The following is a 27982-nucleotide window of genomic DNA, read 5'->3' as shown; positions in this document are numbered from 1 at the left end:
TGCCGGCCCCGTGTCGGGTTTTGATGACGTCAGAGTTATGGCTGCTCTCACGGTGCCGTGCAGGGCTTGTGCGTTTCTCCGCTAAAGAAAATTTAGAAAATCGTCAAAGATATCGTTTAGATATCGCCACTGAGGGAGAGAGACCGGGTAACTCCCAACACCGAGACCGTGTCTCCACGACGCTGTGGTTTGAAAGGTGACCGAATGTGTTTTAAGCGTTCTCAGGTTTTTTCTTTTCTGTTTTCTTTTTTTTTTTTTTTTGGTGAAAGTGCGCTTTATTGTTGTGGGTAATGAAGCTGACCAGTTTGGATCAGAGAAGCTCAGCTCCTGCTCGGCAGAAAGACGTAAACACCGCTACTAACGCCAAAGAGTTTCTCTTCGGTTACTTAATGAACGTAGTTTGAAGTTAATTTTCGCCTTTTGTCCATGTTGTCGTCCGTAATAAAGTGCGGGCCGCGTTCGGGCCTGCTGCTGCGGGCTAGCCAGCTAAGCTACTCCACCGCCAGAGAAACCACAGACGGCTCCTCATTGGCAAATAAGCTAGCTAAGCTAGCCAGCTAGTCGGCTAGCTTGAAAATTGACGTTTTGGTCGTCCATCTCATGTCACTTGCCATAAAACCTAGCAGGTAACCTCATTCCAAATGATTGCTACAATTATCTCTGTCTTGCAAAAGTGTGCATTATGTGAAGTTGGGCGTTTCTGGATGCGGATAGCTCATTAGCTGGCTTGTTCGCTAACAAGCTAACGGACTGTTCCACGGTAACATATCAGGGTCATTAACAACTTCACTTAGAGTTGTTGTTGTTTATTTTTTTATAACTACAACTTGTAATAGCTGAGGTAAAGTTGAGCGTGTAGTGTATGTGTATTTGCAGTGACGTTACAGTTTTGCAAATCTTTGATGTAAACTCTGTCCTCTCTTCAGGAAAACTGGAGGTGATATGATTTTCTGCTCTCTCCTTGTTAAAACGCATTTATGTGAACTCCAGCTCTGGAATGCAAGAATTTCTTTATTTATTCTGTTAAGCTGCTTTTGTGGCAGCTCTTATACACACCTAGTGCAGCTCACTAAATTAGGCTGGACATTTAGCCACAGGAGTGTTAGCTTAAAGGAAAACTCCACCTTGAGACACATTTAATGTCTAAATATAAGTATTTGTGATGTGTTTTGTGATTCTTGTGCTAATTTGTTGCTTGGTGCAGTATTGTTATAATTCTTCTGAGAACCTGGCAGTTGTGTGCTGTTCTGTCGTCACAGGGAGGACATTGATAGAGCAGTTACAGTGGTGTCTAATAGGAGAAAATATCCGAAGGGTCTTAAACATAAGGGATAACGGTCAAGTTTTGCTTTTAGGTCCCGAGAACAAAAGCACAAAAGCTTCCTTTCTCATGTACCATTTTTTCAGTGATGTTCGATTTCATATTAATGAGAAATCCAATAGAGGAGACGCCACACGTTGGACTCGAAGTTCCAGAATGCAGTGCAGCTGTACAGCGCAGTTATGATGATTAACGGCACAGACTTGTGCTGCGTCCCAATTCGCCTGCTTGTACCATGCACTAAAAGTATGTACTCTTTTTGTGAAGAAGTGTGTAGCAAAAGAGTATGCAAGTACTGGGACATACTAACACGTCATAGGTCACGGATCAGAACGATGTTGCCTAGTTGCGCACGCTGTAACTGTAAACACACTCCTCGCTGCATTTCAACTTTACTTCTTCCTTCGTTATTCCTTATATAATTTATACTATATAATGCAATTTATCATTCCCTTTATTTATTTATTTATTGCCAGAGAAAAGGGAGTCATTTTCCAAGCACCATTTTATTAGGCGCTCAGTCTCTTGATCCTACAAGATAAACATGGCACACTTTTTACACAACATCCAACCATTAATCTTACGTGACAATAAAAAACTTTGGTTAGTGCTTAAAATTTAAGTTCTTACACTTAAATACTGAAGGCACATCACCGACGTTACACTTGTCCGCCATGTTCGTAGGTTGAATTCAGTGAAGCAAACCGTCACAAAACTACTCCTACCTCGTGCAAGGAATTGTGGGCAATGTTAGCTGAAAAAGTGTACACAGATCCACACTTCGAAAAGCTACTGGAAATAGTAGACCATTCGGATACCTTTGGGATACTCATTTCAACATACTACGATCTGGGACACACTAATTTTAACCTCAGATACTATTTAGGATGGATAGTAGGCGAAATGGGATGCAACATTGGTTTGACAGGTTAGTACAAGATGATAAGCATGACGGCGCTGGCAGAGATATTAGCATGAAAGTTGAAGCTTTGGAACGTGATCTGTTCGTGCAGAGTGTACAGATGAGGAGGTGAGAGAGCTGGACTAAAGAGTAAAGCCTTGCAGCATTGCTCTCCTTAGGCCGAGATGAAGCAATGGCTAAATGCCACTGGTGTCACTATCAGCAGGTAGTGGAATGGCATGTAGGAGACTGTTAACCAAAGTGAAAACAGAAAAACATGTTGATGAAAGAAGTTTAAACTAAAAAAAAAAAAAAAAAATGTCAACTCAGCATTTCCTTACAAAATAAATCTTGGATGCCATTGAAGATCATTTGTTAATTTTAACGCTTAATCATTCTGGTTGGATTTCTTTTAAAGATTTAAATAAGTCTTGCTTGCAGCAGTCAGACTCTGAACATTGCCAAACTTCTGTTCTAGGGATAGACCTAAACACTGTCCAGAAAGACCAGCCCACTATGTACTGAAAGTAATCATCAGGGATGTTTATTGTGTTTGTGTGTCAAACTAATTGCATATATTTGAATAATGTTAGGCAGGTTGTGTACTGATGGACACCCCTGAGAGCCCCGCTCAGTCTCCTCAATCCCCTGATGAGGAGGAAAAAGGCTTCTCTGACAGTGAACTTCTGGAGTCGCCGGAGTCCCCTGCAGAGGAAGGCAACAGGGTTTCTGATAGCGAGTTACTGAATGACGGAGAAGGAGACGCAGACTCAGATTTTGATGAAGAGCGGGTTGAGTTGGGTGGTGGGGCTCAAGAGGACATTTCTGACTTAGAAGATGACAAAATGGATAGAGGTGGAAGGGTCCACCAGCAGGAGAGTGCCATGCTGGAATGCAGGCAGCGCATGAGCCGATCAGCTGAACAGGAAGAAGAGGAGGAGATCCTGGAGACACCCAGATCCCCAGACCCTGATTCCCCAGAGCCAGAGCTGGATCGGCCGTTCACCCCTGCTGATGGAGAACAGGAGGATGTCAGGCAGGAAGACGAGGATGATGGAGGAGAGGTGACCACCAGGTCCAGCTTGAGTCGCCAAGAGCTGGACGAAGAGGATGATGAAGAGGAGGAAAGGAGACGAAGAAGACTTATGGTAGTTAGCGATCTGAAGCAGGATTCGCCCTCCGTGTCCAGAGATTTGGACGAGCACGAGCTCGACTATGATGAAGAAGTGCCAGAGGAGCCTAGCACAGCCGCGCCAGAGGAAGAGGACACAGAGAAGGGGCCTGCCACAGAGGATGGGAATGAAGATGAGGAGGAAAAAGATGAGGAGGAGAAGAAGAGAAAGAAGGAGAGGAACCTGATCTTGCCCCCTGATGCTCAGTCTAAAAAATCTGAAGACACAAGAGGCCAAGAGAGGGCTAGGAGGGATTCTTTCCGCGATAAAAAGAAAGATGAAGATGATGGAGAGATTGATGAAGGAGAGATTGACGTAAGTGTCTTGACATTATATTGATGTATGTTTTTAGAGGTTAAATTAGAAAGAAATTGTGGCTGTGCCTTAATTAAAGCCAATTTATACTACTTTAAAGATGTATGCGAATGTATTTGTGTAATGACACAGAGAAAGAGCTTATGGGTAAGCACAGCTCACAGAGGAGCCAACATGCACACGTCAAATCTCAAATCCCAGTTGTGTGAAAGTGCACTGACCGAGCAGGAAAACATTTCCCATAATCTTAGGCTAGCCTGCCAATCATGCTAATACATGGAGAGCTAGTTAGCTGGTTAAGTGCATTGACACGGACTAAGGGAAATTAATGGGTATATGATCATGTTGAACATCATATTTGCACCCTCAACAAAGTCAGTGTAAGATTATCTGTCATCCATGCACACTACTTAATCCAATTGGCTGATGTGTGTAGTTCAACAGCCAGTAGAACTCTTTATAGTTGCAGCGTCAAGGTATGTCGCACCACCATGAGGCACATTAAGTTTAAACATGCGTATCACCTGTAAACTTTTGCTTTTACAATAGTCAGTGGGCAGTTTTAAAAAATGAGTAGCCCAAAAATCCTGTAAGCCATGGCTTCCGATTTGTCTACCCCTGAGTATTGATCGAGTCAAGTGTAAACATTGAAGTAATTCTCGCATCAGGTACTTTGCGTATTTTCATTCTCTCTCCTTCAATGCAACGCATTTTTTAAATTTTATTCTTCTCGTTTCATTCTGGTTTGATACATTTGTGTGGTGTGAAGATGGAATACTCCCACATGTAAAATAAGTCATATACACTCACTGACCACTTTAATAGGAACCCTTATACCCCTGCTGATTCATGTAATCCAGTCAGCCAATCATGTGGCAGCAGTGCAGTGCATAAAATCATGCAGATACAGGTCAAGAGCTACAGATAATGTTCACATCAGACAGTAACTAAAATAACCACTCTCTACAACCATGGTGAGTAGAAAAGTATCTCAGAACACAATAGGGCCTTTCGCACCACGGGAACCTTTTCATGGTATCTGAACTAATTGTGGAACTACCCACTTTTTGGCGTTTTTGCACCTCCGCATCTGGGTGCGATTTTAGTCCCAGACTGCCTTTTTCGAGAACCAAATTACAGCTCCTACTCCGGAGCAGGGTCTAACCAGCACAACTGGTACTATCCATGACGTAAGTAGACATTGATTGGCCAAACGCGTACGAAAACGCCCTCACCCGCCATGATTTAAAACGCCGTGTAAACATACTGTAGTGTCAGCTTATTTCGCAAGTATGGAGAACAGCGATAGATGGACGCGAGACACAAGAAAAACACAGCTCCAATCACAGCGTCCTCCATCCTCCGGTTGTTTAAGTTGTTGTTCTTTGTTTCCGTTGTTGAACGCTGCGCACAAATGACGTCGCTGTCGACCGGCTTACGTCACTTCCTAGTGCCCACTGTCGGTGCGAATGCAACCCTTTAAACGGTCCTGGGAAATAGTTTGCGCAAAATCGCCTAGTACTTAAGTACTGTAAATTTAGTTCTGGAACTAAAGAGGTGTGAAAGGCCCTATAACAACATGTCAAACCTCTGCGTAGATGAGCTACTGTAAGTTAAGATCAGGAATCTGAAGCTACTGATTGCACAGGCTCATTGAAACTGGCTAGTTGAAGACTAGATAAAGATCAGGTGTTGGCTGCCTGTCTTTCATTTGACTTAGTCATAAGAGGTGGCATAACTCAGTTTTTATTTTTCAAGACGAAGGCACGCACGTCAAATCCAGATACTGTAAAGTGTTATGTTTTATGGTTTTCCATCTGTGTCTCTGTCTGAGATTCTTGTCTTCTTCAATAGCTTCTTTCTTGTTGGACATATATTTTAAGGGTATTTGAGGCATACCAATTACTAACAAGTGGGGCTAGACTTTTTGGCTGTAAAGGCATCCCCATCGATGGTGTCAAGTTCTACTTGTTTTTTCTTTAAAACAACTCCAGTGTATGCAAAATGTAACAGCCACATGATTTCTTTTTGCATTCTATGCCATTATTTTTCCACATAAACATCCATCAATATAGTGTGTTACTTGCATGTGTTATAATTTTTTGTTTACTTTTATATTAAATTAGAAGGCACATCATTTTCAAAATATGTAAAAATAAAGATTGCGTTATGCTAAATTTAGAACCTTCAAATGTGGTTTACTTTACTTTCAAATGCATAATGTCTCAGAAGATTAGAAACAATCATTTCTTTCCTCTAAGATACCTCAGTTTTCACTACATATTTCTGTGGCCTGTTTCAGGATGATGATCTTGAGGAAGGTGAAGTAAAGGACCCCACAGACAGGAAAATCCGCCCCAGACCTATCTGCAGGTTCTTTATGAAAGGTAGGTTCTGAAGTTGCTATTATCTTTGCTCATAAAACACATACAGCATATTGACAGGCAATGAGTTGTGGATTGTAATATTACAGTGTGCCAAATATACCATGTATGTACAATACACCGGTGCTAATACCAGTAAAATATCTGACATCTTCCTTTGTGTGAGTCTCTTTAAAAATCGACAAACACGAAGCACCACATACATGCACACACATCAAACTCCTGTTGCATTCAGGCAGACGTTCCTCGCTGATTCAATCCAGGCAAAAGAAATCACCACGCCAGTAGTGTTGAGCCCAGGTTTCATACAGCTACAGAGAACTATGTGCCTCTGACAACACAACAAGCTAACAGCAGTATGGACTTGAGTCAAACATGTGAAAGCTAACCATGTTCAATCTTGTTACATTCTAATGCACAGCATTTGTTTTTACCACAGGTGAATGAATCACATAAAAACTACACAAACACTATGTCAGTATTAAGTTTTTATCATAGTGCTTTTATCATGTTGAATGATTTAATCAGTTGAAAATGGAAATCCAAAGTACATATTCAGGCAGTGGTTATATTTGCTGTATAAAAAATGTATCGTATCGAGACACAGCTGTATTATATATATCAGATTTTAAATTTGTGTATCGTTATACCCATGCTATTGAACATGTAGTGTTGCGAGGGTTTGTGGCATTTCCATGGCTGTGCACAAGAGGGAGCTATTGTACAGAGATTGCTGTAATGTAGCGGTAACCATGCAACTGAGAAGCATTTCATGGTATTCATTTTGGTTCAAGTCATGTGAAATTTTCAAGAAAGATTTGACTGTTATAACATGTATATAACAAGTTTTAAACATTCAGCCCAACAGCAGTATTAAAATGAACGTGATTTTTCTGTGTCTGATAGGTAACTGCACTTGGGGCATGATCTGTAGGTTTATCCACCCAGGAGTCAATGACAAAGGCAACTACTCCCTCATCTCCAAGCCAGACCCCTTCTCTCCAAACGGAGCTCCTCCTGGAGGTGGAGGCCCTCACCCGCTCATGCCCTCCAACCCCTGGGTATGAGATCACCAGTTATTTCCACTTCAGCTGTTTTCACCTCATGTCCAGACGATGGGTGTGTTAAGCTAAATTCAGCAGTTAGTAGTAACAACAACAGTGACACAATTGTAAGAGAATTTTTACGTGTTATGTTTTGAGCGTCATGGAGGCATGCTTTGTAGCCTGTACTTTCCCAATGGTTGTATAATTATCATACAACGTCAAATACATTCTGTTGGTGAGCGATTCATAATGATGCTATGTAAATTGAGCACTAAATTAACACTACTAACTAATTGCTGTAATTATGTTATAATTCACCCACATATGCTGTCTAGTGTTATGGGATTATCAAATAATTATCCCCACCCACTTGACTGGCTTTTTGGCATTGCTTGAATGGAGTTATTTAAATTCAATGTGCAGTGCTTACAAATACAAATTTAAAGTATTTTTTTCAGCATTAACTGAACTTCACAAACCCCTAATGCATGATAATGTTATGTTTTTAAAAAAAAAAAAAAAAAAAAAAACATTTTTCGTTGCTAGTGTGCTTATGCATTCACAAACATGGTAAATATATCTGGTTTAAGCAGTGTATTGACGTCACTGGCTGTGCTGAAAACACGCACAAAATGTAAAGTACACCTCTGTATTTGCATGCAGCTCTTGCCAATAAAGGCAGATCATTTTTGTTTTGGACAAAAAGGTGCACCTTTTTTTTTTTTTTTTTTTTTTTTTTTTTTTTTTTTTTTTTTTTTTTTTTTTTTTTTTTTTTTAAAAACCTCATGGACACAGACTTTTTGAATATAGATCACTGATCTATCCAGTAATCAATGATGGGGTTGCAGAGGGCTGGTATCACAAGTTTATTAGTGGAACACAATCTCAAAGTGTTTTCTTCCTGTTGCACTGCTGCAATTTGCCAACAGTTACAATCTTTAATTTATTAAGGAACAACATATCATGCTTTACCCATTTACACTTACATTTAATGTCCACAAGACAAGTTTCTTGCTGTTATCATTTATATTATAGCATAATGTTATAAACAGTTGCTCCCACACCAGCCTTTCTTTTGTTCCAGCTTGTCATGATGCTGGAAAACTGGAAAGTGTAAAGAAGTCTTCTGGCAGAAAACTTACTGACTCTTACAAAGCCTTGACACTCGAGACTCTTTCCATAAATGATAACTGTACAGATTAATACACTTGTCTTTGTTAGGTAACATTTCTTTCTTAAATAATCATTGTTAAATTTGTGAAATGCTTCACATATTCTAAGTAATTATTATTATGCTTAGAATATTTGGAGCGTCCACGCCACAAGTCCCTGTGACTGAGCCATTACTATAGAAACATTAGCATATTAGAACGAATGGGTCAATAATAAACTTTTCATTTGAACTCGGAACAATATCAAATTATTGCCTAGTGAATACAAGTGTGTTGGATAAATTTTGCATTTATCCAATTATTTTGTACAAAGCATCTGAAAGTGGACTGTGTGTGTGAACTTTTTCTCCTATAGACCGGTCCTCCTGTAGAGGAGTTGCCTCCTCCTCCCCTGCCCGCGGAACCTCCAGTGGAGAGTGCTTGGGAAAGAGGTCTCCGACATGCCAAAGAGGTACATATGTCTCGTGAAAACCCTCATCAGAGTCAGCTGTCCTAAAGGGAATTTCAGAGGCACTGTACTGATCACCTGTAGTGATAAAGGCTGGACATTTTGTAACTATTCAAATAAGTTAAGCATGCAGTTTGTGCAGTGGTTTTGGTTTTTTCCCATCTAGCCCTTTTTTAGATATCATATTAAAAAATGCTGCTGTGTTTGTGTAAATCATCTTGTCTTTATATAGCAGTGATATTCATGATTATTTTATAGTATAGTGAACCCTCTTTTTATTTAACTTAATTGTTGAGTAGTTAGTTAATTATGGAGTTAATTGTGTTGTGAGAAATAGTGTGTGGGGGATGACTATGATGCTAATGTAACACCTTGGTTGCCTCAGGTATTAAAGAAAGCCACAATACGCAAAGAACAGGAGCCTGACTTTGAGGAAAAACGCTTCAATGTTACCATTGGTGAAGATGAATGGGAATTTGACAAAGAAAACGACTTCTTCAGGGAACGAGGCTATCGCATTACTAGGGAAATCAGAGATCCTGGGTATGAAACGTCAGAGTTTAGTCTGCATTAGCAAGCCTCACTTAGCAAGTGTTATTGATTTACTGTACATCTTATTCCTATTCTAAATGCTGGAGCTTTGACTGATTCAGTAAAAAATTAACCACCAGATAAGCTAAATATTTACTTGGAAAGAGTTTTTTTTTTTTTTTTTATCACCCTGGGACTTTTAATTGAGATCATCATGGTCATGCAAGACACTTCCTATAAACCACCTATTTTTCTGACTACAAGAATATAATTAACAGACTTTAAACTCTTATTTCTCTCTCTCTAAGCTTAAGAGCTTGTCTTGTCTGATTAGTAAATGGCTGAAATGTGTAGTCAATTACCATAACAAATCTTTTTGCCCAAGTGCATCAGATAGTAGACAAACCTGTTTAATCCCCTGTTTAACCATGACCTGGTTGTTTTTGAGTTGTACGTAATGACACGTTCTGTTAAATACTTTGCATTTTTTCTACATATTTTCAGTATTCTGTAATTTTTGTTTACATCACGTGACTTTACCATGTTCTCTTATAACCCTGAATGATTTTCATTACTTATTTTTCCTATTTTAAATTGCAGTGAAGTGGACTTCAGAGACCCAGTATATGGGTAAGGATTTTATTGTTAATTCTAAATTACTGTAAAGTAATGCTTTTATTCTATATATGATTAATGCTGCCACTACAGTAGTGTCACACTTTTTTTTTTATGTAATTGTTTCATCACTGTTTAGCTCCCTTCTGCTTTCAACTCTGAGTAGTTTGAGCCATCTATGTTACAGTGACCCATATGGTGATCCTTATTATGACTATGAAATGGAGGCTTTCTGGAGAGGTGGCCAGTATGAGAACTTCAGAGTACAGTACACAGAGACCCCTCTGCCATACCACTACAGTGTAAGTTTATACACCAAAAAAATCCAAATCGAGCAAAAAGTATGAGAGTAGACAGCTGAAAACAAATGTCTGAACAGTCCTAAGATTAAATTGTCTAAACTCCATTTTCTCTTTGAGTATAAGTATTTTAATAGGCGTGTGCGTATATATATTTTTTTCAGGATCGGGAGAGAGATCCCCGTGAGCGGCACAGAGAGAGGGAGCGCGAGCGCGAGAGAGATCACCGTGAGCGAGAGCGCAGGCAGAGGGAGCGTGAGAGGGAGCGAGAACGGGAGCGTGAAAAAGAGCGGTTGCGCAGAAAGGAAGAGTGGGAGCGTGACCGACTGAAACGAGACGAGAAAGAAGGAAGACCCAGAGAACGGCCATTAAGGGAACCACGTGAGAAGAAAGAAGAGAAGGACAAGCCTCTTAAACCCCGTTCACCTATCAGTATGCCACCCAGGTAAGCTCAATTTCTCTGCCTTTTCCCTGTTCTTCTATTCCTGTTCTACCAACATAATGTCAAAAGAAAGCTTGAAAATAGAATAAAGCCTTTGAAAAATCGTTACATCGTAGGATCTGATTTTAAATCCAGTTTCTTCCATGGTGGTGAAAAACTACAAAGGCAACTGATGCTGCACATGTGGCCATGGTTTTCGAATACCTTCTGGCTGTTTATTTGTTATTTGTTAAGATTTCATGGTCTTTCTGAATTAACACACTGCTAATGCATTTAATATAAAATTAGTCAGCTGATCAACAGAAAATGATGTTCCTCTTTCAGCTGCTTCCGTCAGGGGTCGCCACAGCACATATGTTGCTTTTATACAGTTGCTACTATGCTAGTTGATTATAAATCCAAATATTTCCATGGTTAAACATCAGTTTGATCATCTATGCTGTTAGCATGGAATGACCCTGTCCACCGGCATATTCTACTGGCCTTTTGGCAAAATTATGTTCCCCTCCTAAGATTTTCTTGTTAGCAACGTTGGCACCTCGGACTTTGCATGACATTGTCCTGTTTCACTGTTAGGCTACACCCTGGCATTCATTGCTGTAGAAGAGAAAGGAAAAGGGTCTGGTTTCAGTGTATAATTGCAGATATTGAGAAGAAGGAGATGCTCTCTTATTTTTTAATGCACCATGCCAGGGATCATATTCGGGAAGTGTCTTAGAGCCTTACACACTTCTCAGAATTGGCACTGGTTTCCGTAATGTGTATGCTTGTATCTGAATCAGCGGGTTGTTAGTCTGGGTCTTTTACTGATCTAAGTACTACTAAAAAGGACTCTTGTCACAAATGAACAAGCACTGGTTTGTTCAATTGTGACCAGAAGAATTCGAAATAAAGGCAAAATAAAATCCACTCCCTTTTTCACTAACTGAAACACTCTGATGCTACATTAATTTTGCCTGTTGTGTGCACAATAGGTGAAATTTTGTTTTGGTGTGAGGAATCGACTACAAAACTTTGGGGTCGACCCTTGGATTTCAATGCCTGGAATCAGTGAATTGATACTTTTAGGCATCTAATTCGATGTGAACTGAAAGCAGAATTCAAACATGGTGGCACAAGATACTGTGTGTGTCTAATATATATATATATATATATATATATATATATATATATATATATATATATATATATATATATATATATATATATATATATATATAAAAACACAATATATGTGTGTGTGTATACCCCAATCAACCATAACATTAAAACCACTGACAGGTGACGTGAATAACATTATCTCGTTACAATAGCACTTGTTAAAGGGTAGGCAGCAAGTGAGCAGTCAGTTCTTGAAGTTGATGTGTTGGAAGCAGGAAAAATGGGCAAACAAGAGCAACTAAGACAAGGGCCAAATTGTGATGGCTAGACAACTGGGTCAGAGCATCTTCAAAATGGCAGGTCTTGTGGGATGTTGCTGGTATAATAGGCATGTGAGCATCAGACCTGGATCATGGAGCAATGGAAGATGGTGGCCTGGTCTGATGAATCATGTTTTTTTTTTACATCATATGGACGTCTGGGTGCGTGTGAGTTGCTTACCTGGGGAAGAGATGGCACCAGGATGCACTAGGGGAAGAAGGCAAGCAGGCGGAGGAAGTGTGATGCTCTGGGCAATGTTCTGCTGGGAAAGCTTGAGTCCTGGCATTCATGTGGATGTTACTTTGATACATACCACCTACCTAAACATTGGTGCAGACCAAGTATACCTCTTCATGGCAATGGTATTTACTAATGGCAGTGACCTCTTTCGGCAAGATAATGCGCCCTGCCACATAAAAATTATATATATATATATATATATATATATATATGTATGTATATGTATATGTATGTATACCCGTCGAGGCATAGACTCCACTAGATCCCTTAAGGTGTGCTGTGGTCTCTGGCACACAGACGTTAACAGCAGATCCTTTAAGTCCTGTAAGTTGCGAGGTGGGGCCTCCATGGATCGGACTTGACGGCCGGCACACCCCAAAGATGTTCGATTGGATTGAGATCTGGGGAATTCGGAGGCCAAGTCAACACCTTGAACTCTGTCATGTTCCTCGAACCATTCCTGAACAATTTTTACAGTGTGGCAGGACGCATTATCCTGCCGAATGAGGTCACTTCCATTAGGGAATACCGTTGCCATGAAGGGGTGTACCTGGTCTGCAGCAATGTTTAGGTAGGTGGTATGTGTCAAAATAGCATCCACATGAATGCCAGGACCCAAAGTTTCCTAGTAGAACACTGCCCAGAGCATCACACTGCCTCCAGCTTGCGTTCCGCCAGCTTGCGTTCTTCCCATAGTGCATGCTGGTGCCATCTCTTCCCCAGGTAAACGATGCACACGCACCCGGCCTTCCACATGATGTAAAAGAAAATGTGATTTATCAGACCAGGCCAGCATGGGCACTCTGACAGGTCTGTGGCTATGCAGCCCGATACGCAGCAAGCTGTGATGCACTGTGTGTTCTGACACCTTTCTATCATAGCCAGCTTTAACTTTTCAGCAATTTGTGCTACAATAGCTCTTCTGTGGGATCAGACCAGAGGGACTAGCCTTCACTGACCACTGTTGCTGGTTCACCGGTTTCCTTCCTTGGACCACTTTTAGTAGATACTAACCACTGTATACTGGGAACACCCCACAAGACCTGCCGTTTTAAAGATGCTCTGACCCAGTCGCCTAGCCATCACAATTTGGCCATTGTCAAAGTCTCTCTAATCCTTACGCTTGCCCATTTTTCCTGTTTCCAACACGTCGTCTTCGAGAACCGACTGGTCGCTTGCTGCCTAATATATCTCAACCCTTGACAGGTGCTATTGTAATGAGATAATCAATATTATTCATTTCACCTGTCAGTGATCATAATGATATGGCTGAACGGTGTATAAATTTTTAGGTTTTGATAAATTCTTTTAAATTTTCTTACCATACACAATATATTAAAAATATATATTGGGTGTGCTAAGAAAATTAAACATAGAATTTATCAACAATACTTTGTTGAAAAAAATAATAATTTAACTTATCATTTTAATTGAGGTAATTGATTAAAATATCAAGTACAGTTGTATCGTTAGTAGAGATGGCTGACCTGAACTGTTGGCAAGCGTGGTCTTTAACAGTGTGTTCATGGCATGAGTTGTGGTTTGAAATGAGAAAACTTTAGTCTTGTAGGCTGTTGATTCAAGACCATATTCAGTCATTTTCAATCTACTGAGTTGCACAAACTAATATATTTTTTTGCCCAAAGTTCATGTTTTCCCCATAAGGCTGGAATGATAGATAAATGTGACCATAAAAGTGTGATGTAGCTAGAAAACAGGATAAGCTAAGACAATGCAGTATAAGGCAGTTAATAAGCATGATTCAACCAGGAACACCATGCTTCTGCTGTTTCGTTAATGACCACGAATGATTACAAATAGAAATATTATTCACATAAAAACACGAGTTATGTCATGAGGCCAAAAGCATAGTGTAATGTAATGTAAGTGTTCCCATACTTTAGAGAACTTTGGTTGTCTGTGACATAATTTGCCATTTCCATTAAAAGCCGTTTTATTCTACATGAAGTGACGTAGCATGTGACATGCTTCATGACAGTCCGGCTAATCTACAATGAAATTTGTTGCCAACTATTTTATTATCGATTTTACTGATTAGTTGTTGTAGCCCTAATTAAGTTAATATAACTGTCTTTATTTAATTTATAGAAGCAAACTTCTATATCCAGTACGTCTTGGCTGACAAAACAGTGTTAGCGAACTGATACGGGATTCTTCCTGTTTAATGTGTAGTGAGTCACTTCAGTGTTAAGCACTAGGAAGTGATGGTAGTGTACGATGATGCAATTTGTTACGCCACACAGGTGGGACAGTTTCAGCCTTAATCTGAGTCAACTCTGCTTGCGGGTATGCGCATGTGCATGAGCGTGTGGAAGTGCTTACCCTACTTCTGTTTCACTCTTCATGGTCAGGTCTTTTATACCTCTGTACATTTAATTTGGGTGCAAATTAAAGTCCCCCTTGGCAGCACATGAGTCTGTGGATAAGTAGTATCCTAGATTTTTATAGTGTGTAGTTTACATGGTAAGATTTCCTTTCAGGTAGCTACTGATCTAGAGAAAACAGGTCAGAAAGGGGAGTTTCACAGACTTTAATGGATTTTTTATTTTATTTTATTTTTTTAAATTTTACTCTATGTAGTCTGATCTTAACAAATCAACATTGAAAACCACATGTTTAAAGGCAGTTGGATAGAGAAATATGCATTTATTCTCCTTGCTTCAAATTTTAAATAGACGTGTCTCATCTGTTCAGAGTCCATGGCACTAGTCAAATGTGAAGCACTATGCGTGAAACACAACAAGCACTTCAGATTGCCATATTTGTAGCCATTAAATAATCACTAATGGGTAAAGCATTAAAATGTAACTGTTATTATTCACTCATGTCAGTTTATTACCCAGAACTTTGTACACAAGGAATTTATGTAACCAGACCTTTATAAATTTTAGCTGAATACCCCTCATATGAACTATTTGTTAGGTAGCACACTGTCCTATTGCTGTTCATGCGTATTTTCACATGAAAAAAGCATGACTGAAAGTCACCACTTTGAGGAAGCAGACAGTTGTCTGCCTCAAGTCCACTTGACCTTTTTTGAATTTTTGGGTGGCCTCATGTTTTCGAAGTCAGAAATAAACAGCTGTTAAAATGGAGCATGTTCTAATGCTGTGCTAAATGTGGATATTTACAAAGAGTGGTGTTGTGTTTTAATATGCCAAATGTGGATATGTACCCCGAGTGTTGTGTTTTATTGTGGGTGGTACACTGAGCTGTTTCTCTGGTGCTGCGCTGTCTATGTATCAGTCAGTCATCAATAACTGGAGCAAAAAAAAAAAAATAGCAAAGCATAATGTCAGAATATTATGCGTTGTTCTTCATTTAGCTGAATGTGCATTTTTAAAAAAAGAAATATTTTCCCAAATATACTTGGTTCCTTTCTATTTCAGACATTTTCCCTTTTTTCCAGAAACAACAGGACTGATTTCCAGGGTTCACCACCCCCATTAACTTTGAGCATGTCTACCTTTGTATCTTGCTAACTGTTTAAATATTGTATCTTGTAATACTGGACTTTAACTTTACATGTTTGTCCTTTTGTTTACTTCCTTACCTGAATTTCATCACTGTACGACATCACAAAGGTGCAGTTAAAACGTCATCATTGTGCTCAAAGTAGTGTAAGTTTCCTGGCTTTTGTTTGTGTGAGTAATTCATATGGGGCAATAAGCCCGGGTGATATAAGGGAGTGGAAAGGAAGTGACAGCCTTGCAACTATTTTTTTATGAATGGATTAGGAGAGACCAAGTGAATTCTACCTGGAACTTCCCAAAGTGCCGCCAGTAACTAAATGCCAGTTAGGTCAGTATCTGTTATCTTCTGTAATCTGCCACTGATGACACGTTGCTAAGAGTGTTAAAAGCACTGATTTTATTGATCCAAGTGCACTGTAGTATGTTGCATAAATGAATTTTGGATTAGTCTTAATTAACCCAGCGAATGTTTGGATTGAAATTTATTTGCGTTTTCGAGTTGTGGGATCTTTTCTTTGGTTTTTCCTAGTTGGAGGTCTGAGATTGAGTTGTGACCTTTAGTTGAATGCAGCATTAATAGAATGCATTACTTATTTTCCTTTAGATTTGCACATCCAATGAGAGTCTGTTACTGGATGCCACTTTTCCTAAGTTAACATTTATTATATAAAATTCAAAAGTTTAGGGATTATGTGTGGTCATTCTTTAACAATAAATAAGCCTACAAGCTATGGTGTGTATAATTTAAGAGACTGTGGGTTTAAATTGAGCTTGAGCCTAGGGCTGGGTGATACTGCAATAAAAAAAATAATAAAACCAACTATTCTTGATTATAATTGCGTAATGCAGTTATAAATAAATTGTGTAATTTTTCTTTTTTTTGTTTATTAGAATGGAATTTGGAAAATGCAAATGTTTGCACTATTTGCTGTAGATGGCGCTGTTACTATTTTTGCACAACTTAGTGAACCTTTCTTTCTCAACTGAGTAAAGGGGGACCATGTCTTTCGTGACATGAAATGCCACTGCAACTGAAAAGTCAACAGCTTCTTAAATCCGAATTCCTTCCCTGCCTGACATTTGAATGATGTCAAATCAGCATGGCTGCGCACAGCATCAGAAATAAACAAAATAAAACTACTTCCCTGTAAATGAGTTATACTGTATATACAGTGTTAACTTTAGATTAATTAACGTACAGACATATTCATTTGTTAAATCTAAAACACTGACTATACAGTTCACTGTTTAAGAAAGAAAATATACATTACTCATCTGATCGGCGAATTACAGCTTAGGATGTAATGTATTATATTTTGCATAAGCTTGTTCATCTGATTTTTCAAACCTGTATCTATCCCATATCTCTGAAGTGACATTTGAACGTTTCTTTGCTCCGAGCTCAGCCCTCGGTGAAGTGCTGCCTGTTTATCTTGGCGTGGTTGTTTTTTTTTTTTTTTTTTTTTTTTTTTTTTTTAAATTAGTTTTTAAAATGTATTTATTTTTTAAATGTAAGCATACAGTGTTTGGGAGTAGCGCAGGCTGTAGGAGGCATTTATCAGTTTAAGAACGCTGTGTTTTTCCTTCATATTGGTTTAAAAAAATATATATATATATATAAAATAAACATGTACACGTTTCGTGATTAGAACATTTTGAAAATCGTGTTAAAGTATTAATTCAAAATAACGAAATTAATTGTGACTCCAATCTTTTAATATCTTTGCTGTTTTAAGGTCATCTTAGTACTTTATTTTGCTTAGCATTCTCACTTACTTGTTACTCTACATACTTTTCTGATGGCAGCATTCATCTGCACCTGCCCTGTCTCTCTCTCGCTGTTTCACTGATTTAGCCCTCTGACGATTTATACCCAGAGGGCAGAGCACGGAGTCTGCTGATGTCATAATGAATACCTAACCGGCTAAATATAACCAAAGGAGTCTTGGGGTTGTATTTGTCCTTTGTTACAAAATACCAGAGTCTAACGTGATGTTTATGAGCTGCCTGATTAAATCTGTGATTTCAAATATATGAATTCTTAGCAGCAGCACTTTTCTCTGATCTTCTGCTGAACAACTTGTGAACATTTACAGAATGTTTATAGCGCATTAGATGCTCATAAAATCACAGTAAATCTTTAAAGAGAGTCATTAAGCCATAAAAATAAAATCATATATAATCAGCCTATTAAATTGCTGTAAGAGCGATTGCACTGGCAAATGCATTAGTATTTACATGTCACATGTAGCACTGACTGTTAACGCTTGCTAACTTGAGTATACATCAGTTCCATTTACAATCATGTTTTTTTCTTTTCAAATAAAAAAATACATCTTTATGAATCCCCTTTATAGTATTTTTTGTTTGTTTTATGGTTCTATTGCAATCTTTATTTTAATACGCTTTTTGGAAATTCTGGTCCTCACAAAACTCACACAACAAGGAAAGTTTGAGAACAGAATCTTCTCAGTTCTAAAAATAGCTGTCTGTCATCTCTATATTTAGCACCAGTGCTCTGCCCGCCTTAAGGTTGCTCACTCTTTCATCACCGAAAAGGAATTTCTCCCAGGCGAGTTACTGCACAGAGTACTGGACACAGAGACACTTTGGCTATAAAACAAAGTGAAAATTCCTGCATTTCTTGTTATTGTGTATTCCAAATTTCCTATTATGAGCTAGATTAATGAACAACTGCTCTGAAATTCAAGGCACTCAGCATTGTTTTCAATATGATTTCTTGATGAGAGGCTTGAAGGTATGTGTTGCTGGTATGAGAAAATCAAGAAGATGTTATTGCAGTATGAAGCTTTTTTAAAGAAAAAAAAAAGCACATTTTGCTTTTAAAAGGGGAAAATCCTGATATGACCTTTTGTTTTAAAACAGGCTTCCCTGTAATTATGAACACACTCACTTGTTTGGGGACAGATGTAAAACAGACAGTTCAATTTGCATCTTTGTTATTTTCTTCCTGGTTGCTGATGCCCTCATTAAGTGGCCAGAGAGACAACAATATTAAAGAAAAAAAGGTAACCATTTAGTTGAGTCCTGGGTCATAAGACTGACAAACATGTCCCAGATGATGTCATGGATGATATCACATGCATTCATACGTTGTCATGACCATTTGCATCCAGTGGTATAAGTTTGTCATAGTAGCATTACTAATAAATAACATGACATAAAATAGCATATGGAATGAAGTGTTGTAACATCAGATATTAACACTTTTAAGACTTTGGTTACATCACCCTGATGACATGTTGTTCGAGTAAAACATTGCCCAAGAAATAAATCAGGAAAGCCATGGTTATTATGTAATAGTATCTGTATCAGATTTTCCTTGTTGCTGGTTTCTCTGTCAAAACCTGCATTGTAATGTCTCTCTAACCAGATTTTCCCCCATATGCTGAGAAATAGCGGAAATATTTAGTTATTACTTCACTGCCTGACGTAGAACGATCTCTTCTTAGACAAACTTTGAATCAACAATGCATTTTTTTTTTTTTTCCTGTTACTGGTATCTGCTAGCAGCAGCGATCTTGATACATTCCTTTCAAATAAATTTGGTGAATGTGGTAAAACAACCTTAACTGTTTGGGAGTGTGTACATACTTTACTGTCACATGCTCAGTTCAAGGGAATGACCTCATAATTGAGCAGAGAATACTGGAAGGTAGCGAATGAGTTCTGGAAATGTGAACTTGGCTTGTGTTAGTTGTAATTAGCTGTGTTAGCTGTGCATTTCTCAGGTAGCATGTGCATCACTGTGATTTAGCACTTCTGTCCTGTGGTCACAACCAGCATTTGACCACTAAATGTAGAAGTGCCAAACAAAAGCCTGAAAATTACCCTGTACCCGTTCCTTTTCTCCAGAGGGCCAATGGAGTCACAGCCAAAGAAGGAGACAGTGCCCATGGTGAAACGGCCAGATGAATGGAAGGACCCCTGGCGCAGGTCAAAGTCTCCAAGGCGAAGGCCTGGCCTCATGGGGTCCCCACCCCGCGGACGCAGGCGGCATAGGCCCTCTGGCTCATCTGTGTCACTCTCTAACTCATCACGGTAGTGTTTAATAATATCGCTTAAGTTGTGCATAGTGTATTATGGGCTGTGGCATGGATGCTAAGTGTAACTGAGTACTAACTGAATGGTATTTCCTCAGGTCATCGTCGCGGTCTTCTTCATACACAGGTTCCGGTTCCTCCCGCTCGAGGTCACGCTCACGGTCACGGTCTTCATCTCTCAGCTCTTATTCCACCCACTCCTCCCAACGTAGCTCTTTTACAGGCAGCCGTTCCAGGCAAGAAACCCATGCACACACACATACAGTACACTGGAGTTGGTCAGGATGCCTGTCTTTTTTTGTTTTGTTTTGTTTTATTTTTTGTTAAACACCAATTTACTTTTTTGAATGGGAAGCGATGCAGGAAATTTTCTTTCCATCATAATACATGAAATTGCTTTTCTCTAACCAGTGTTCCAAGGCATGTGTTGTCTGTTAAACACTTTTGTTAAACCGTGATTGTTAATAACTTTTCCCCTTTTTCTAATTTTTCTCTCTTTTTTTTTTTCTTTCTTTTCTGAAGATCGAGATCCTACTCGTCATCTCCCTCCCCTACGCCTTCCGCCCAGAGAAACACAGGCAAAAATAAAGCAGAGCCGCCTCCTGGAGCAGTGAAAGGGTACGTACACCCCCCAACATTACTACACACCTAATGCATTCATAGACTAATTATTCACACTCAACCACACTTTGCCTAGAGTAATTAGCCTTTCTTTATCGTACCACTGAATTCTTAAAAAAATAAAAATAAAAAAAAAAAGATTTAGCTAGCTAGCAAGGTATTTCAGAAGACATATCAACCGCTTTCAATATTTATCATTTAAACAATTTATGCATATCAGTAAGCCTAAGTAAAGTCCATGCTGAAATCTCTTTGGAACTAGCAGCATCGCCAAGCAGCATGTTTGTTCACTGCATGCAAACAGAAACAAAATCTGTTCTCCTCCTTAAGCCACCCGCTGAAGCCTGGTACGCTGCCCCCTCCTCGCAGGGATAAGGGCCCCTCCAAGAAGATGCCCAGTCCCTCATTGCCAGGCAAACCTCTGAAACCTTTAGCGGAAGGAGTTAAACCCCCCAACCTCCGTGATGTGGGCAGACCAGCTGCACCAAGAGAACCAGCAAAACCACCCAATGTGAGGGAGGGCCGCAGGAAAGAACGGCAGCCACACGATCCTCGCAGGTAGAGAAAAGTGTGTGTCTGTGCATGCGTGTGTGTGTGTATGTTAGGGCTACCCTATTTAAAAAAAAAAAAAATTGATTACAATTAACCGTTTCGAATATTTGTCAACATGGCGGAGGCACGGCCGTGCAACAAACGACAAAGAATATCAACTGTGTGGGAGCAGTTTACATTAGATGTGAAAAACACTAGATGTTCTTGTCTGCCTTCGATGTAAATGAGCTCAAATACCACAACAGCACATCTTCAATGCTGCAGCATCTGAAAAGGCGACATCCAGGTTTCACAGATCTGCAGCCAGACACAGCATGGTAAATTCACTACTAGATAGATTTGAATAATTTTGAATAATCTTGACTTGCACACCTGTTTTAAGCACAAGCTTGAAAACGATGTGTATGATATAATCGCATCAAGTTTTTCACCACTTAAACACCCGTCAGATCGCACAATTTAACAGAAAGTAGATAAAAAATGATAAATATCTCTGACCAAATGTGAAGTAAACATGTGAATACATCAGAATTTCTCCAAATGTGTACATTACTGTTCATCGTATGTTTCATAATAAGGTCATAACTCCCACTTTGAGTTTGCATGTTTCCGTGGTTACTCATCGCACGAATCAAGGAATTATAATCACTGTAGTATTTTTATCGTAAAACAGTGGTCAAGTATCAAATATTGAATGATGGAACCTTTTGAATTATATATGGTTTGGCGAGATTAAATAATTAAGTGAAGATATTGTTCACTTAGGTCTATTTTTACTGTGAATTTAAAAAAAAAAATCTGATTACTTGATTAATCATCAGAATAATCATCAGATTACTTAATTCCCAATATAATCAATAGTGACAGTCCGTGTGCGTGGGTGTGTGTGGAGTGAGAGAGAGAGAGAGAAACCAACAGAGAGGCACAGAGTCCTTATTTAATTTAAGATTCCATGCGCTAAAACCTTTTTGAAACATCTTTTTTTATTAACACATTTGAATACTTTGCAAATTGAGCAGAATTGCAAATTGTAAGGTTGGAACACAAAATAAGTTTCTTCCTTCCTCTACAGGTGAGTGGGTGGTGTACGTGTGTGTGAACTGTGTGATTTATGGATGCATTTGCATGAATCCAGTGTCATTATCTAGAGAAGACAGAGGTCTGTGTATGTTTGTAGGTGTGTACGTGGGAGTGTGATATGTGGAATACCCTGTGTGGGAATTCTGGTGGACTCTGGGGGAAAATCTTCCAGAGCTCTGGTATAAATGAGCTTTTGTTGCCTTTTTGTTGACAAAGTAGCTATTATCTGTCATGTAACCTTTGACTGAGACTTCCCTAAGGGAACTCCTGAGTCCCGTGCCATGATGATGACTGTCATGTCTGTCTTCTGACTTTTGATTAGTAATGTTTATTTAGGGTTTTTTTATATACATATATATACATACATACATATATATTATTTCAGAACACCTATATTATCTCAGATATTCATATCAGTAAATGTTAGTTGTTTTGTTGTTTTAATCAATAATTTGTGTTCTGATCATATCCTCTACACCTACCTATGTGTGTGTGTTTATTTATTTATTTATTTATTTATATAAAATATATACTCTCTCTCTCTCTCTCTCTCTCTCTCTGTCTCTCTCTCTCATGAGGGGGCAGGAAAGTTGTTGTATGTTGTTTCCCAGTAGGTAGTTTCACCCATTGCCTTCCCTGTGCAAAATTCTATTGGCTTCAAGCCATTATATGTAATTTTTTTTTGCTTCTCCATTTTCTAATAAAAACATCCCCTGTCATTATATGCAAGTAAGAATGATTACTTAAAAGTATCTGGAATCACATGGTACTTGAGCCCTCGACTGAACCTATATCATGATTTTTGTGATATGTAATTTGACTTTGACTTTTTTTTTTTTTTTTTTTTTTTAATCTGAAATAAAACTTGACTTGGACTTGAGCTTATGTGACTCTGACTCTGTTTGCTCTGGCATACAGTAAATAGGCTGCTTAAATGATTTTCTTCAACATTTCAATATTACTGTTATTACTATTATTATTATTGTTCAACATTACTTGAACTATACTGTTAAAGCCTGCTATGTTTGATTAAGGTACCGTTATCTCCCAGGACACAATTAAGGTATATATAATCTTCGTCACATTACAGTACACTGAAACCCTTTTTCATATAACAACTGTTGGGAAACTGGGGTCAGAGCACAACACGGAGAATAGAGGGTTAAGGGCTCCACAGTGGCAGATTATTGGTACTGTGGCTTAACCTGTGTGTTTTTTTTGTTTTGTTTTTTTGTTTGTTTGTTTGTTTGTTTTGGTTTTTTGACCTTTTCGTCAGTAGCCCAGACCCTTTAATTATTGAGCCACTTCTGCCCCATTGGACTGGACTTGGCATGGGGACATTGGACTTGGATGCTGTGGTGATATGACTTTGACACAGTTTGGACTGTTCCATACCACATACTATGTTTTGTACAGTTTTCTGCAGTCTGGATCACCGCTCTTATGTGAATACACATTTCCTTGCAAGAAAAAAGAGACTGATGCTGTCTTTCCAATTCTTAGATTTTGCAGATGAAGCAAATACACAGAAATACACAACCACTTCTCCCCATCTCTCTCTTACAGGAGGACATTAAGTGGCAGTGTGAGTGGCAGTGGCAGCAGTTATTCAGGCTCCAGCTCTCGCTCCAGATCTCGATCCTCTTCCGCCTCTCTTTCTCGCTCTCGGTCTGGATCCCACAAGTCCAGGTGCATACTGCTAAAAACACTGCACATACAACTTGTCCTCTGTAACCCAGAGCTCAGATAAATAACCTACTTCTGGCATGTGTGTGATGGTTGGTTGTGTGTGTTCATGGTGCAGGTCTCTGTCAGTGAGCAGCGTGTCATCAGTGTCATCTGCCTCCTCCAGCAGCAGCTCGGTGCGCAGTGCTGATTCTGATGATATGTATGCTGATCTGGCCAGCCCTGTGTCCTCAGCAAGCTCCCGTTCACCCACTCCAGGTCACACGCGCAAAGAGAGAGGACTTCCACGAGACAGGGATACCAATAAAGACAGAGGTAGTGGACTGACACTGACACACTCGATGAAAGTTGTAATGCTGTCATTCTAAAATGTGATATGATGCAATTCTTTGTGCTCTCTGATTTCTTTTTATACCTGTTTGTCCAGCTTTGGTCCTGGGGCCAAACAAGTCTTAATTAATTTGGTCCTAGCTAAGCCTGATTTTAAAGAGAACTTTCACTTATCTTGATTTTTTTACTTGCAACAACTGTTTGTTAAATTCATAACTAAATCCTGTATGGAGGTAAAGCTTCAGAGATACGCTTGGGCAGCCTAACTGCATACTGTGGCTGCTCTTTGGTTGAGGTAATCCTTGTTACAGATAGTAATCAGTCTTTGAAGCATTGTTAGTGTCATATCACTGAAACTAATCGGAATTTTCTTAGGTAATACAGAATTGTTGCGGGTTTTGTGGTTAGCTCTGCTTGTTGACATGCTGCTTCACATGTTGCATTGTGTTCTGTGTAGGAAAACCCACAAAGAAAGATGAGACCTTTAAAGATGAAAGGAAAAGGGTTGATCAGTCTGCACCCCAGCCTAAAGCTGACTCTGGCATGCCCAGATCCGCGCCTGGAAACCGAGGGCACCCGATGAACGCGCCACCCATGGGTCCTGCAGGGGGCTATGGTTCACATAAGGACATTAAACTCACCTTACTCAACAAGGTAGCTGCTTACATTAAGATTATTTTTATGTTCTTTAATTTAAATAGCAACCAAGTGGCTAACTAATTTTTTTTTCTCCCCTGCATATGTAGCAACAAGCAGACAGAAGCAATAGAAAGAGGTACTTCCCTGCAGACAAAGACAGACCAACATCTCCTCTCAGCAAGAGAATGGCACTATCTCCTGAAAGAGGTGAGAGGTTGCTCCAAGCATAAAGGTCATTTACAAGGAAAAACCAGTGTAGAAATCCAGTCTGTAAAATTGCATTTGTCGAACACGTGCACAACCAACATGCTTAATGAGGATTTCCAGAAGGAAATCCTGCCTAGGAGAAGCATCACCTTGGTCAGCACTTTCAGTTCATTTAGTGGCCAGGCCACACAACACGCTTCACACATGCTTTAGGCTGCCATCTAAACTATCTAATCTAATATTTGATAGGTCGAGACAGGAGGCCAGGACGTTCCCCACTCTCACCTAGAATGGACAGGCCCAGAGGTCAGGGTCCTCGGCCCATGCCTCCACAGGGAGACAGGTTTGTACTAATGTTTCTGCTTAATGGTTCCATTGTAGTCATTCCTTCTTCTCTACTTAAATCACTAAATACTTTTCCCTATGGGTTGATTTCACAGTTGTTAACAAACCTTCAATACAGCAGCAGATATTCATAGTTTCCTCTGACATTCAAGTGTATCTAAAACAGCTTCAGGTGTCGACTTCTGTACTTTACAGTCTGTGATCTTTTATTCATCAATAACAAATGAATTAGATTTTTGAATCAAATTTACAATTCCAACACCATCCACTGACCCTGCAAATCCCCTGGCTTACCTGGCTTGACTGATTTATCCAGAAAAGCACAGTACCGCACACAGATTGTGCACACTAATTGTGGCCGTTTTATAAAATTCCCAGTGTAGGGAAAAGTTTGTCTCCTCCTTGATGTTTGTTTAACTAAAAACCATCAAACCAAGGTCAACCTTCATGACGCAGCGTGAAGTAATTTAACAGCCAAAGCAAGGTCAGGAGAAAGGATGCGATAATTTTTTTCCCTCCTGAATAATGTCCATCTTACTTTCAGATATTCTGATCTGCATTGATCTTGGTTTGATGAAAATATTTGCTGAGTCTCCAGCCTTTTGTTTAGTAAGAGGATTATTATTAAAATGGGAAAACCCAGGGATGTATACAATATGTGTGCACAGACAGAACACGCAAACCTGATGACGCACACTGCATATGGGAGGGAAGTGGTCATCAGAGGCATTGAATGCTATGTCCAAAACAAAACACCTGTTGTCTTTGGTCAACTTCTCTTTTCTCCCCCTTCCCATACATGTTGTGTCACGAATGTAACATCTAGTTGCACAGGTTTTGATGCAAAATAATACTGTAGAAAAAAATGTGTAAGTTTGAGTTTTTGAACCGTTGGATAGAAAGCAATTATAAATATGAACCTAAATGTCAGCAGTGTTGGTATTTCCTCATATCTAAAATAGTTACAAAATACTTTTCAAATAATGCCTTCCTAAAGCGTTCAATGTTTTTTTTAATAAGTGCATTTTTTAAAAATTAAATAAAATAATAATTGCCTGTTTTGTGGCTCCTTGACTATACTCCATCAGAGAGCGCTGCTTGGTTTAAGGGGCTGATTATTGTGAAGTCAGCCCTCTCATCACTTTCTGCCCACTCTGTTTCACTCACACAGTGTTTCTTTCAGCCGTAGCCGTGCCAGATAACACTTATTGCTGAGGTTTCGTGCAAATTTTGTCTCTCTGCCCATCCGAGTCAAATTAGCTTGTGCAAGCCTCACCTGCGTCATTGAAAACAATTATTTATTGTGCAGCAGTGTACGTATACATGTCTGAATTTCAGACTCTGAAGTCATTTTTATGGTGATGAGACATTTTTGCTGAACACTTAGCACTGTGTTTGCTTACGATAGCATCAGTACAGCTGTACGTAACACTTTACAAGATTTGACAAAGTTCTCAGTACTCAGTGAGTATTTAACAAAGGTGTATACATTTGTTCAAAGATAAAATATAATTTAAAGGCCTAATTTTGTTTCCTCATGATTCATGGTTGTGTATTTGGTCCTCCAGGAAGCGTCCCCAGTCCCCACCACCTAAGTCTTCTGGGAAAAACCTCACATCATCAGCTGGTAAATCTCCAGCCCCTGCACCAGGTTCAGGCTCAGGCAAACCAAGCAGCACTCTGTCCCGCCGTGAGGAGTTGCTGAAGCAGCTAAAGGCCGTGGAAGATGCCATCGCCCGCAAGAGGGCTAAAATCCCGGGGAAATGAAGAATAGGCCAGAACCCGCAACAACTGGCTTCCAAGCCATCAGACACCGAGGACACCCAGCGTTGTTTAGAAGTGGATAAAAAATGGTCATTGTGTTTAAAATCACAGACATCCAAGTAGCTCACAAAGACCACTGCTACATTATTCGCACATTTCCCCTCAGCGAGAGGTTGTCTACATTTTATATTGATGTGATATTGTAGTGGAGTGACAGTTCACTCTTAATCTGTTATTGCAAGAAGATGGAAGCTTTACTGTAGTGTCTCTATGCTGAGAAAAATGTACTATTGAGTTCTTTCTCTCCCTCTGTCTCGCTCTCCCTCTTATTCACTTTTTGTTAATAGTCCATGTCATGGTCATTTGATCCAAGACTAAAGATTGTGATCATCAAGAAAGGACTGCCTTACTGAGAGTGACTTCCTTTGTGCACACACCTCCTGTCGAGCTTAACTTTTGACACTCTGAAGACCTCGAGGTTCCTGTGTTCCCATCTTAACCAGTGAGCTCTCTCCAGTTCTGTATGTTTAGCATTTCCTGACTGTGTTCTGTTTCTGACTGTGTACAAATATTATAAGCCAGTTGAGGAAAAACACCTCTTAAAGTGTATGAAACTAGAGAACAAATGACAGTGATGTGATGTATTGCTTTTATAAGACTGCATTGGTTTTTGTCCCCTAGCTCTTCACGTAAAAATTGTATTTTATTTTGTTCCTTATTTTTAGGTGAGTGTGAGAGTCTGTCTTTGGGACACTCTGAGATAAGGAAGAATAATATCTTGCTTTTTGTGACAGAGAAAGCTTCTAAATAAACTATTTTGATAAAGAGAATCCTTATATGACTCTTTCATGTTTGTTTATTCATGGAAAGAATGCAAATTTGTAGCTAGGCT

At 39.3% G+C, this 27982-nt stretch overlaps 1 protein-coding gene across 4 annotated transcripts; it reads left to right on the top strand.

The window, feature by feature from the left end:
* The first annotated feature begins 11 nt into the window (after positions 1 to 11).
* zc3h18 (zinc finger CCCH-type containing 18) lies at positions 12 to 27920 on the top strand. Of its 4 annotated transcripts, none has more exons than XM_026927263.3 (19): positions 12 to 626; positions 2820 to 3709; positions 6012 to 6096; positions 7000 to 7154; positions 8667 to 8762; positions 9145 to 9302; positions 9891 to 9920; positions 10093 to 10207; positions 10369 to 10649; positions 19679 to 19864; positions 19965 to 20102; positions 20389 to 20484; positions 20818 to 21045; positions 23686 to 23808; positions 23924 to 24120; positions 24593 to 24789; positions 24882 to 24981; positions 25231 to 25324; positions 26895 to 27920. In XM_026927263.3, the coding sequence occupies exons 2-19, from the start codon at positions 2831 to 2833 to the stop codon at positions 27091 to 27093; spliced, it is 3357 nt and encodes a 1118-aa protein (XP_026783064.3). In that variant the 5' UTR covers positions 12 to 626; positions 2820 to 2830; the 3' UTR covers positions 27094 to 27920. The 4 variants fall into 4 exon arrangements, with proteins under 4 accessions (XP_026783064.3, XP_026783063.3, XP_026783061.3 ...); XM_026927262.3 differs by having other exon boundaries at positions 2816 to 3709; XM_026927260.3 differs by having other exon boundaries at positions 13 to 196.
* Positions 27921 to 27982: the final 62 nt, after the last annotated feature.

The sequence above is a fragment of the Pangasianodon hypophthalmus genome, chromosome 6 (genome assembly GCF_027358585.1).
Source record: "Pangasianodon hypophthalmus isolate fPanHyp1 chromosome 6, fPanHyp1.pri, whole genome shotgun sequence".
Classification (NCBI taxonomy): Eukaryota; Metazoa; Chordata; class Actinopteri; order Siluriformes; family Pangasiidae; genus Pangasianodon; species Pangasianodon hypophthalmus.
The sequence above is the reverse complement of the archived record's forward strand: the minus strand, read 5'-3'. Positions and strand labels throughout refer to the sequence as shown.